The 13580-nt window shown below is 38.2% G+C and overlaps 1 protein-coding gene across 2 annotated transcripts in view; it reads right to left on the bottom strand.

Annotated features, from left to right (window-relative positions):
• Positions 1 to 13580, bottom strand: part of RELN (reelin) — a 290067-nt gene that overhangs the window by 145126 nt on the left and 131361 nt on the right. For both annotated transcript variants that reach the window (XM_061366298.1, XM_061366299.1), the window contains exons 7-8: positions 9766 to 9862; positions 4514 to 4565 (exon numbers count right to left, since the gene is read on the bottom strand). In XM_061366298.1, the coding sequence (XP_061222282.1) occupies positions 4514 to 4565; positions 9766 to 9862 (149 nt within the window). The remainder of the gene's footprint in view (positions 1 to 4513; positions 4566 to 9765; positions 9863 to 13580) is intronic.

The raw sequence follows: 13580 nt of genomic DNA, 5'->3' as shown, positions 1-13580 counted from the left end.
ATTGAGTTGCTTGTAAGATGTTTCATATGTCACAGTGAATATATACTCAAACGTTTTCAAGTATGCCATAGTCTTGACACTTTAAATCTGAAGTATAAAAGCTGTGGTAAGTCCTGGGCGAATGTGTAGCTCACGTAGACTTTTTGTACATCGTTTTCTGGATGCCAGGAATTCTGGCATGATCACCACTTAGCTAGCAGAAAGGCATTTCAGAATGCATTAAGCATAAAACAGAAGAAAGATTCCAATTAATTTCTCTTGGTATGGCATGGGCACAAGTACTGGTAGATTTAAAGCTTTATCTCACATTTCTTGATTTTTAAGTAAGATTTTACATACTTCTGCAGTTTCTTTTTTACATTATCTCTCTCTGAAGTTCACTGCAGTCCTTTGTAGAATAATAAATAATGCTTATATAAAAGTAGTAATTCCACCACAAGATCGCAATGAATAAGAAAGCACATCATCCCCGTCAAAATGTGCTGTTTCTGGATATCAGCCAGCAGTACATACAATGGGTAACAGTGAGCTGCTGAGGGGTTTCATTCTCAGGAATTCATGGAAATCATTTTTTTCCTTTAGTATCATATTACTTGGCACCTTTTACATTAAACCAAAGTCAATGGTACATGTATGAAATGAGCGTAAGTCAGCTAAAATCAACTAGGGAAAGATGATTTATAATTAGAACAAACTGAAAATACTGCAAGTCACATATTTGCCATACAAAGGTAGTTCTGAGGGTGACTGAAAGCAAGGATTGCCCGGAAAATCTGTTAGATTTAGGAACCCAACTTTTGCAGAAAGTTCTTTATCATGATTTTTTGGAAGGGAGAGTCCAAGCCCAAGATTTTTTTCTAAATGAGGCAAAAAAACTTTCGAACTTTTGGCTAATATTTTGCTTGTAAGACTGATGGCTTGATCTTTAAAAAATGGAGCTGAAATGCTAAATGTCTGAAATGTTCAAAGATATATTCCCTCTCAGAAGATAGAAGAAAACCCTTCCCCCCTAAATCAACTTTGATTTAATATAAAATAGTAGCTGGGGGTAGATTATTTTGAAAATGGGGGGAGAATTGCTAGTTTGCTCTAGTAATGACAGCAGATCCTTGTGATAATGGCATAAAAGTTGAAGGGGAAACAAATCTAAAGCAGGATCCTGCCTTACAAACATGTATTTATCCAGTACATGACACTGTCAAAGTCATCCTGATCTCAGAGGAGTGTTCAAGAGCGTTCATAACAAAGCTGTAGAGTGTGAGCTTTCCTTATCAAGTTATTCCCACTTTCAAACATAGTTTAACAAGTAGAAATGATCTGACAATACTAAGACATAAGGAGAGAGCTACAGAACAAAGATTTTAAAGGGAATATAATATTTCCCATTAACAATATTCACATTGCTACACAGACCGCTTTGATGATTACCTGCCCTGGAGGCCAGGCTGAGTGTTGGTACTCATCGTAGTGGCTTTGGTGTTTGACTCAGAGGCACTGTGGATGGATGGGAAGAGCCTGCCAATGTTGAGCTGCCCAAGCAGAGCATGCACAGCACACACATAGCACAGCCATGGAAACAAATTCTTGAAGATGACACCCAAGGAAAAATGCATGAGTGCAACCAATTGCACATCTTAATCCTTTGCATTACCACCTTAAAGCCTTTCCTCTTCTCCTTATGGGATTCCATGGATCTCTTTTTTCCTGTGTTTAGCTCAGTCATTAATCTTCTAGTACTATGAGTCACCTTCCATCACAGTAGCCTACACAAATGACAGATCATGTTTATCCCTGAAGAAGTCCAGGGATGTAGATAAAGGGAAAAGCCTGAGGTTTGGAGTGTGAAATAGAGAATATTTCAGCTAATGAATCAGACTAACATTGTGTGGCAGCTGAGTCTAGAAACTTTTGTGTCATATCCTGCAATCCCAAGATGCTGAATTAGATGTTCTTGCTTGAGAGAGCCCAAAGTCATTGCTTTAAATACCTCAATTAACAATCCCACTGAACATCAAGAAAACTGCTAGACTTTGTCTTTCATATGTTGCTGTTTGGTCTCGGGGAAATGTAGTCATGGATGATTAACACATCTGAATTTTCTGCCCATTTGAGTGGAGTGCATGAATGTAAACATCACCCCAGCCCCAGACCAAAAAGCAATGCCACCAGCTACAAGTGAATGCTGTGTGGCATACAAGTTGCTCTCATTCTGAAAGGATACTGCATATTAACGTCCTGTGTGCTGAATAAGCCTTACTAATTACCTTTTCATCCTAATTAAGTCTTCATCATAAGTGCACCTTTTCAACTCCATTGCCCTTTAAAGTGCAAGACTACAGAGAACATCAGCTACTGAAAAATTCACTAGAGTACTACCCTTCCTGACTGCAGTTTAAAAGGATCTGTGATTTATGGTGAAAACAGCACTATTTTTTTTTTCTTAATTTCCCAGTCCTCATCTGCTTATATACCTGCAAATACAAAATTTCATCTGATAGTGATGAGAGAAATCAAAGGGTATGCTCTTTACTGTGGGCAAAGCTATGTGATGAATTCAATATGAAGATGCCCCAAAAGATTACAGCTTAAGCTATTCTGTGTTTGATAGAAAGTGTTAAACATCTTAAAAAAAAAAAAAAAAAAAAAAGGCAATTCCCTTGGATGAATCCCCAGATAGGGCTATGATTAAATCAGACGTTTGGGAATAAGCTGGAAACAGGATTTTAAAGCCAAGTACTGCTGAGCTCAGCAGCAGTCCCCCAGCTCATGCCGGTTTTTATCAGTTACAAAACCAATCTGCACTGTATTTCAAGCTCAACACAGGCACACAGGGAAATGTGATATATTTTGAACTTCAGAATGAAATTTGATTTACTCGGACATGCATCCAGCCCTGTCCTTCTCCATCATACCAGTGATTTTACTGGTTCCTACTGATACAGGTTAAGGTATTACCATACATATCTGACAATCTGGTCATATAGGGTATTTCCTACTCAGACTGTTGTTATCCTTTTTTTCCAGTTTACTTTCTCCAGTTGAAAGGAAGTAAGATTATTAGTGAAATCTTAAGTCTAATTTTGAAACTTCTGGGAGTCTGCATGCTTCTGCAGTTCACCTGCACCAGATACCAGCCACTGAGCTCTGACAGTAGACATCTCCCTATCAACCCATTCAGCTTACACTGCTGTTAAACACTCTGGTTCACCGTAAGAATAATCCTTAGAAGATTTTTGTGACTTTTCCTGATTAGCAAAATTCCTTCATTACCATAAACTCGCAGCATTGTAAAAATCACCTATCCTCATGTACAGTCAAGGGTGGAAGGGCTTCTGTAGGCAGGTTAACACATCCTAGCAGATCAAGTGAGCTGCTCCCCTTTCACTGCCTGAATGACACTGCAGGCAAGTTCCGGGATGGTTTTCATTGGCGGTGCCCAATATTTGTGCAATAATTCAGTTTAGGAATGGAAGCATTTTTCAAGCTTTTTAAAAAAAGCAATTCAAAATGTAAGGATAGATACCAATACTTAGAACTATTAATGTTCCAGTTAGTTGCAAGGTGACAGGCAATGATGACCTCAAACAGTCAAATGAACAACTACAGGTAAAACCAATTTTTAACTATGTATTCTGAGCCTTCTAGGATTTTGATTTCCAATACATTAAAAAACCCGGGCTGCTTGCCAAGCTACCTGATAGCTCTTATTTCCAGCTGAGATTTCCAGAGTTTAATCACAGTTCTGCTGAGGTACTTTTGGAGAATTACTTTTATAAAAATAGGAATATGATTTTGAAACACAGATCATCGTGAGTCCACAGAGGAAGCAGGCTACATTTCCTGCTTGCTTTTTATTGAACCATTTATATCATAAGAACATTTTTCCTTCACATTTTGAACACTGAAATATAAGTTAACAAACTGTGTTCCCAATTCATTTCCCCTCAGCCCAAGACAAAACTCCTGCCATAATTCTGCCACAACTATACAGTGAAAATGTGCAATAACTTTCAGCAGGTATTCTAAACAATTCAGCACACAATCATGCTGTTGATAATATGACCTAAATAGCATATAGTTTTGGTCTATCCTACTTACTCTGTTTGCACATTGTTAAAAACAGCACTACCCAGCCATACCATGGAATATATCAAGAGTTTTAAATATCAAAAAAAGGTTCATTTTATAGAAACAGCAATCACACTTCAGAGAAAGAGCAAGAGATTATAATGTTATCTATCAGATTGGTTATAAAATAAGTGAAAAAACCCTCAAACTGAACATGACTATGCCTCCCATTATCAGAGTATCCACTGGAATTTCTCCTTTGCAAAACATAGATTAGGAACTCTTGATTAGAAGATGAATAAATGTGCTGCATTTAAAGGATTTTTTTAATCCCTCATGTCGAATGGAGCATTGACCAGAAAGGTAAACCTGAAATTGAGAGCCATTTTTCTCTGAAGAAATGAATTTTTACACTTTCTCAGGTGAAAGAGTAAGCTAAACTTACCAAGCGAAAATTGAAGGACGGATGCAGTAGTTGTGTTAAGGCCAGTGGTGGTCTACAGGAAGAAAAGCAAACAAGCAGAGAGGTTGTGTTAGATCAGCAAAACAATACATTCATCACTTGTTTTTCCTTGAAAGCATGGAAACTCTCTGGATGCCTACATCTCCAGTGCATAAAACTATTAATCTCCAACCCTTTCAGGTTGAGCGATCATTGACATTTCTGTTATGTCATTTTGATTATAGATATCTCATCATATGTCAAAACTGGATATTTTTTCTTCCATCGTATTAATTTCTACAATGCAAGTGCATTTATGTATGTGAAACACAGGTACTTGACCAGTGTTTAGAAGACTGAAAAAATGAACCCTAGGGTTTATGTTCAGCTTATTATAAATCTATATACACAGAACGGTTTTCACTTCTCCTAACACAGAAAAAGAACCAAAAATTGTCATAAATAAATAATAAAAATAAAATTTAGTAAACCTAAAATAATAAAACTAAATATCAAAAGGGAAAACAGAATCTAAGTCTTTAACAAGAAAGTGAACAAAACCTTGGTTATACTGCATAAAATATACAATGAAATTTTGTAGTAGCATCTACACATTTTGGACACCCAACCAAGACCCAGAAGAAGGCAGAAAACGCCTAGTGTTCTGTTCAGCACACTGCCCTCCCTTAAAGCATTTCTTCCTTCTTTCAATGCTCTCATATTTCCGTAGTTCAAACAAGGACTGTTTTCCTAAAAATATTATAAGATAAAAAGCACTAGAGTCTTGTGAAAACACCCATTTATTTTCAATTAATTATGAAAGTTGGACTTAATGATACTGCTACATAACAATCACGGCAGAAGCACTGCCTAAAACACACTGCCTGATCTAGTTATTCTCATACTAAATCCAAACCACAGCACTGTACCAGCTAGTAGGAAGAAAACTCTATCCCAGCCAAAACCAGGGCATCATTATAAGCAGATTTTAAAGGTTACACTGAAGAAGAAAAACATACAAGTTGAAAGACAATGTCAACATTAGATCAAAAAAAGAAAAGGAAAAAGACATGGCCTGGCCAGTCAGTTACACAATCATGAAAGAAGTCATCTAATTGAAAGAAGAGGGAGAGCAAACAGCTTAAATAATTTCATCTGCTGTTGCTGTCAGTGATGCCTGTATCATAGATTTCAAGACTTTGGAGTTGTCCTCCATGTCAGACCCTAAGCACCAAATAAAACATCCCATGAAAGCTGTGACAGACTCTTCCATTGGATGTGCTCCTTGTGATCTGCATCCATATCATATCATGGATATGCCATAGAGAAGTCAAATTTCTGAGCAAATACAGCTCAGTTAGGTCCTGGGGCTAGCAAGCTTTGGCTACCAGAGCTCAGCTGGGAATCTGCATGGAAGCAGCTCCAAGAGGAGCACCCAGAGCACTGGCATGATCCTCCTTCTTTGCTTGTATGAGTGATGTAGAGGAAACTGAACAGTAGATAAGAATGAAAAAAAGTGTTAATCTGCGAAATATAAAGAAATATTTGAACTCATGGACATTAAGCTGTCATTTTTTAAAAAAGCCAGCACCCATGTAAAGATTACACTCAGTGACTTGGAAGATGCTACATTCTTCCAAGCAGACATTAACTACAGCAGTATTTGAAAAGCAAGTTTATCAGCATTTTGTAATGATGAACAGTACAATTTCTGCATAATTTCCTTTGAGTCACATGGTGAAAGCAGAAGTTCTTCCATTATCAGGTATTTCTGTGCTCTTTAATTGTTTACTATAGAGGTAAACATGAAAACTGCTGATAAATCTCTTTCATGTCTGAAGTCCTTTATTACCCTGTGCCTTGCTGCACAATACTGAACAAAGTCTAGTCCTGAAAGCAGATGTTTTCTGACTGTTATTTGGTACTTCATTGACACAGAACAAATGTTATCTCTCAGTCACCTGTACTGGCTTTTCTGTCTTTGGAGATGTTGAAAAGAATTTTCCATATGTTCGCAAATGTATATTCAGGATGTATGTTCAAATGTATATGATTAAGAAATTGTAGGTGATAGTTCCCTCCATTCCTTTCCATGTACTAATATCAACTTTTGAGTAGCTACATGTTAAATCAGCTCAAATAGTTTATTTCTGTTAAACTAACAGTCTTTTTCCTTGTGAGTCCGTTTTAAACCAGATTCATTTGCTAGTGTGGCTTGCCATGCAGCCCACCAAAACTCATACAAATACCATCTCTCCCCCCAGCAGGAGGACACAGCCAGTGATGCAGAGAGCAAATGGCACTTCCATTGGCAGTGTGCACCTAGTTGAGGTATTTATGAAATTATTACTTTGAAAATAATGGAGACCTGCATGAGTTGGCATGAGGTTTGGTGTGTTTTGTTTCTTTTCTACATACATATTACATACAGAAAGGAACTTCTCTTAAAAATATTAAATAATGGGAAGATTAGCTGATAACAAGACCACCTGTGCTTTAGAAGGGTGCATGCAAATTTATCACAACTATTAATGCTCTGTGAACTAGACAGATTCAGTGAGACAGATTCCAAAGGCTTCACAATCATGTCAAACAGGAACTTCTAGAACTACCTGTACATAATATTTATTTAAGATAAGGTTTTCCTTTCTTTGGAATATTCTTAATAGGTAATTTTAGTCTTTAAACAAAGATAGGCACTCTGAATTTACATAACTCCTATAAAAATATCCTCACCCTGCCATTTAAGTCCATTCTGTCAAGACTGATTTAGTATTAGGTATCACACTTACGCCAAATAATAAAGTGCTTTCTGACTTGAGTTATGAGTACCTATTATATTAGCTTACATTCAATTAATTATGTTGTGCAACTTCTAATTTGAAAACTAAACCCCCTATCAGTGTTCAGTGGCTCATATCACCAAGAAATTAAATGTATCAGTTATCACAGAAGAGGGATTCATGTACACTTAAAAGAGACTATTTTGTGAATCACTTCAGTAATGCTTTAGAAAAAAACACACTGAACTCACTAAAACTTTTTGCAAAGTTCTGCAAAGAACTTCTAAGTTCAGACACTGCAAAGAGGCTGGCAGGGAGCCTTTAGTAGCTATTTTCCTTTGCTTGCAACATCTCTGAAGCTATACATCTTTCCGGGATTTTGCCTGTAGTAAATTCTCACCAACAGATACCGACAGTTGGCATTAAAAAGCCTCTGCCTGCAGTAACAGGCAGCTGCTGAAAGTCAGGAGAAGAGAAGGAGGTCAAGGAAGCAAACAGGTGGCTGTCACAGCTGTTGATGTAATACATTTTGCAGATTCAACTCTTCTTGACTAAGTATTTTAAAGCAGTAATGTAGCATTAAGAGCCATGAATGGGAACAGCAATTTCAAGAGCCATTTCAGAGACAGAATAGGATTCAACTAGTAAAAGTGGTAGACTAAAAATGCATAATGATTGGATACATTTAAAAATTTTTTATATTTGTGACAGGAAGAGGTATGCTGTGAAATTGCTGAAACATGACTACATATCAGAAATAAGTTGGCTCTAAGAAAACAGGGGTTTAAACCTATGTCCATACTCAAAAACAAACCTAGGTCAGACCTCTGCCATAAAAACCATCCTGTGCTCATCAAAAATGTTGAGCCATCAGCACATTCTTTCAGAAGGACTGGATTTTTCTGCAACACTGCCACAATATTTGTAAACACTTTCACTACAAGGCTGCTGTTTATAGGCATGATGATTTTTTTAGCTGATTATTCAATCACACCATTTTGACATCATAATATTTTTTCCAAGTTCCTGATGCCATGGTGGTGCTATTTCACCACATGGTAATAAAACAAATACAATTCCACAGTGGATTTTGAAGCCAATTCATGATTGCTAAGGATAGTCTAAATTAGATATCAGCAGGGAGAAGACAGCTAATTAATGACATTTCAAACCCCTCAGAGCTGGGACCCTGGGTTTGCTAAATGTCATAAGTAGGTTGTTTTTCAAGGAGTGTTACCCATGCTCAATACTACGGCTAAAATGAGTTTAAAAATTGGGAAAAATATCTCAGTGGTGTTACTTAATTTTTGCATAGGACATAAAAAACAATATATCTCTTCTCAAGACAGCGAAGCATACATAGTACATTCAAATAGGCTTCAAAGTAGAAGAGAGGCAATTTAGCATCCCTGTCAGGCTTCCTCAGCAGAGATGACTGTGAGGGAAATTCTCTTGTATCAATAAAACCTCTAAATTAGTTTTATATATGCTTATGACTCTCAGTCACTACACCAGCAATATCTGCAGTGCATTTGTGAAATTCTGGTCTCAATTAACAATGTCAAATTAACCCTGTGAAAAGAATTGTCAGTGTCTGAAATGAAGGTGCCTGGAGAAAACCAGTCTTCTGGTTTACTGCCCTCTTCCATGTACACTCTTCAAATAGCTCTAATCAGCCTCTCCCTGCACTCAGAAGACTGTTGAAAACATAAGAATTAATTTTAAATTACACAGGCTTTGAGCTGGCCTTTTAGTTTTTCAGTTCTTTCCAAAAGTCCCATTTTATGTACATCATTGTTTTTAGCTGCCCATGCATGTGGGCATTGGTTCTACATCTTTCAATTAATTTTCTACACCCACATGATTCCAAGATAACACAAATTGCACTATGATGGTTCTTACAGCAATTTTATAACCCAACCCCAAAGAAATGAATTCTGTTCCCTTCATCATGACTCAATTTGTTAGATACACTTTCCTGAGACTGGCTGGTCCTTGCTCCAGGCTGCACAAAGTCCAGAGGATACATTGTTCACAAGTGATGTTTTACAACCAAACTAACATTTATCAGCAGTGACAACAAAAAAAAGGGGCACAGCTAATAAAACAAGAGAAGAAAAATGAACCTTGTCTCTATTTCATTGTAGGAAATAAAAAGAGAATGATGCCAGTTTGACAATACATTTCTATTTCCTTGCCTTTCCAGTTTTTTAATGGTACCTCAAATAACTTAGAGTTACACTGGATCAAGAGACTCTCCCTTGCAGACTGCTGCAATAACCTTTGGTTACCATCTACAGCTTAAAACACTGAGATGTTCCTCGGGTGCTCTTCTGTGGCCCTATCACCTTGTTTAAAAGCCTCTCTGCTGAACATTACACTTTCAAAGCACACCTACATCTTCACAGCTGACATAGCCCCAGTTCATAGCCTGCAGTTCCAGCCCTAGCACATGAGCCAGCCTTCACTTACCAGTTCTCTGGGACCATATGGCTCGCAGAAGGTGACAGCGTTGCCGTGCATTATCACACCACACTGCTCTCCAACCTCGCAGTTGCTGCATTCATACCTGCAGGAAGAACGCACCATGTTCAAAATAGAAATCAGAAACTGTACAGTTGAGACTGCATCGCGCTTGTAAACTGCAGCGTAAGACATCTTGGCACTCAGACAACTGGACTGTTTTGTTACAATGGTGTTGAACAGAATGGTTGAGCAACTGTACGTTTGACGTACTAGAGCCACCTCTTGAGAAAGCGCCCTGTGAATAAGTAGTTGCTTTCTGCACATTCTCTCTCCCTACAAAAAAGGGGAGAGAATCCCTGCTTGTCAACTGCAAAAAACATACACCCTGGGAAACTAAATTGAAATCTTACATGTATAATTTATCCTGACATTACTCTTCTTCGTAAATCCTGACTGCATGTAAACCCACCACTGCAGAGTTTGGAAGCTCAGGAGAAGGGGTTAGGATCAGCCTCTAGCCTGCCTGCAGGGTTATTTACCCAAAGAGTGGGCAAGACTGCACACCCTACACAAAATGGGCACCAAGACGCTCCTCCAGCCCAGCTACTGTAACACAGGTCTTACTGCTGCTTTCTACTGGTATTTGTCGTATCCCATATTGTTAGTAACAGAGAACTGCCACTCTGTTTACCTTTTAGAGGAAAAAGTATGAAGAAAATCTCAGAGACACTGGTAAATGCTGCTTAGACAATTAACTTTGTGGACAGGCTGGCTGTGGAGCAGAGGGAAAGATTATCAGCTTCAAGGATCAGGATTATCAGCTCTTGGCATGAGCAGCAGGTTTTTAAAAAACTATGAAGATGCTCCCAGCCCCTCATGAGCTCTTGCAATGGGGCTGAACAACATTGCCTTTGGGCACCCAAAGCTCAGCTTTAAGATCAAACCTACAGGTAGAGATTTGCTCCTTGAGCAGCTCCATTGTAAGGGAGAGTGAACTCACTCCAAATCTCATTTCTTGATGGGTTTGTCTGTACTTTGATAACTGGTATTATTAGAGCTTTATGTGCAATGGACTTCATGTAAGTCGTGTTTAGGAAACTTTTTCTTTGGTTTCCCTCACACAGGGTGCCTCAGATCTGGCCACCCTTTCTGATGTATAATGCCAACATTATGTATACGGGAATGTACACAGTGTGTACATTCTCATATACACACTCCATTTGTAATTTAACAGTGTGCAAAGATTTGGTTTTCTATTGTCCTTTTACTCTCTGGCTAATTTCTGGATAGCAGATCTTACAGGAAATTGGATGGAAAGGAAGAAATCCCGAGGATATAGGGACTTGCTCTCAACATTTATGATAGAGTTTTCAATGATCACAATTGATCATAGACAATTGATACATACTGTCAATGTATAGTTGATTCCTGTGAAAATTTCCTTGTTTTTTTTTTTTCCACCCCTCTTCCTAATTTGTGTTTCTTGTTTGTCTTTTCATTAATAAGTGTTGTGTCAAACCTCTGCAAGTCTTTCTGTAAACTGCTTCGAGCAGGATTTTTCTATTCCTGAGTAGTGAAAATCATCACCCCACCATGGAAGAGGCTGGTAGCGCTGTCAGCTACCCCATGAGGCTGGGACAGCTTTTCCCTTCAGGGGCCCTGCCTCCAAAAGGCATGAGAAAGGGAGGGTGTGCCACTGCAAACCTAAGTAGTGGTTAGAAATACTGTTCAAATTAATTTTTGACATATGTGTTTGACTAAATGAAGCTTCCTCTTGGTCTGCTCCCACAGCATACAAGCTTCTCACCACTGTCCTGGCTTTCCAGGGCAGACAAGTGTGGATAACTTGGCAGAATGGGTTAACTCTGGGTGTTGTACAATACCCTGCAGGTCTGTGAGCACTGAGCTCTGCTGAGTGGTAGATGGTAGGTTTTGAGATGCATAGATGTGATGAATAATTGATTGCACTTGTTATTCTGGGTCTCTTAAGTTGGTCCTGGGTGAATCCTTGGGCTTTCTTATACCCAATTCCATTACTGAAGTCAAAGATAAATGCCTTATTCCCACTTTCCAAATCTCTCCCTTATTCTGGGGTTTTATTCAAGGTTGATTTTAGCTCCACTTCCGGAAATGAAGTCAGGTGTAAAAAATTCTTGATCTTTTTCCTGTATATGCATGTCAATAAAGTCATTCAGCAGTTCACACTAATAGCATTTAGGACTTTGAATTTAAGCAACAAAATTAAATCCTTTGATAAAGTAATGTATTTCCTATTGACTTCAAGGAGTGAATATTTACTTATAGAAGCCACAGTTGGCCTATATTATTATTTCTCAATATAAGCCAAGAAGAGAGTGTTAAGTGAATGAAATTGTACTTTAAGAGAAAGTACAGAAATGGAGTTCATGGAGGATGTCTTTTGCTGCTATCTAAATTTCACTTAATCCCTTAACTGTGATAACTGAAGAACAGAGGGACAGGAACTAGAAGAATACCTGCAATTCTGTAGGATTCTAGCTATTTATGAGAATTATTTTCATTATCTGCCCCTGTATTTTGGAATTTTATAGTAAAGCATCTGCCTGAACTCCTGATATGTGCAGGGAAAGACCGGTATGGTAGGAAAACTTTGCCTATAAATACATTCTAGGTACTATATCATCCCTTGTGATATGTCAGGCTAGATAATACAAGGGGTATTTAAATTTTTTTATTCTTACATTTCAATGAATGCAAAGTAATTCAGCTGTTCACCTGTTTACTTCTGTAATGTGGACTATGAAATACTGTCTGAAAATCCAGAAACACTGTCCTTCTAATGCAGCTCTTTCATCATCACTCATCTTTACTAGGATGACTCCTCTCATAAGAAATTGGATGGCTGCTGGCAATCCTGATTCAAACCTTTGTGGTCTCTTTGAAACGCATTACCTCTGACAATAAATTGCTCATTACCTTGACAGGAATTCATGAAGAATAAGATAATTGATCTGCTGTTCCTAAGATCACCGTCATAGCATTACGTGTTTAGAAATGATCTAATTTGCTCCTCTCCTGGTGTAGACAGGAAGGTTAGTTTCTTTTTCATTTATACAAACAGGAGACAGTATTAATCACCTTGGCTAGGTGCAGTTTTTCATATAGCTTTTCATATTATCCTTCTCACCTGCCTCGTCTAAAATCTTAGCACATTGAAATCACTTCAGCTTTCTCTTCACAGCTGGTACTCACTGCCAATGCTGATATGTGTCATTCGCCCAGATGTCTTCTCTGCAGACATGCCATCCCTCTCATCTCTGGCTTAGAGAGTCCCATCTCTCTCTGCTATTGTTCTTCACTTTGCTGAAGGGGAAACATCTGCTGTTTCCTCATCCCTATTTGTCATCTTGTTTCTCTACAGTACCTGAGTTTGTGGACATTATATTGACTGATGCCTTTTGTGATGTCTGGACTATAAAGGAGATAAACATCTCAAGCTGCCAAGAGATTTTTAAACATAAATCTTTTTGAAGTTTAATCCCACAGTTTTAGTGCAATTTTGAAGCCACTTTAGGACTTCTCTCTCCGTCACAAAGCTTTCCTCCACCTCTTTGCCACTGGAAATATCACTGTGCCTCTCCATTTCTCCTATGCCACAAAGAAGTGATGGAACCTGTTTCTTATTGATTGATTTTAAATCCTAGGCTTTTCTTTTCTTTTTCTGTGATTGGTGTTTGGCTTTGAGATGAAACATGGCATTGAGTTGGGAAGGGGAGTTTGGCCAGCAACAAGCTTCTGTACGGTCTTTCTTTTTTAAATGTACTGAATCCTGTGCTGTCTGC

Source organism: Neopsephotus bourkii, unplaced genomic scaffold (genome assembly GCF_033783945.1).
Source record: "Neopsephotus bourkii isolate Nb327-2 ecotype Australia unplaced genomic scaffold, CSIRO-AGI_Nbou_v1 NB_1328, whole genome shotgun sequence".
Lineage (NCBI taxonomy): Eukaryota > Metazoa > Chordata > Aves > Psittaciformes > Psittacidae > Neopsephotus > Neopsephotus bourkii.
Note: the sequence above shows the minus strand (reverse complement) of the source record. Positions and strands in the feature narration are given on the sequence as shown.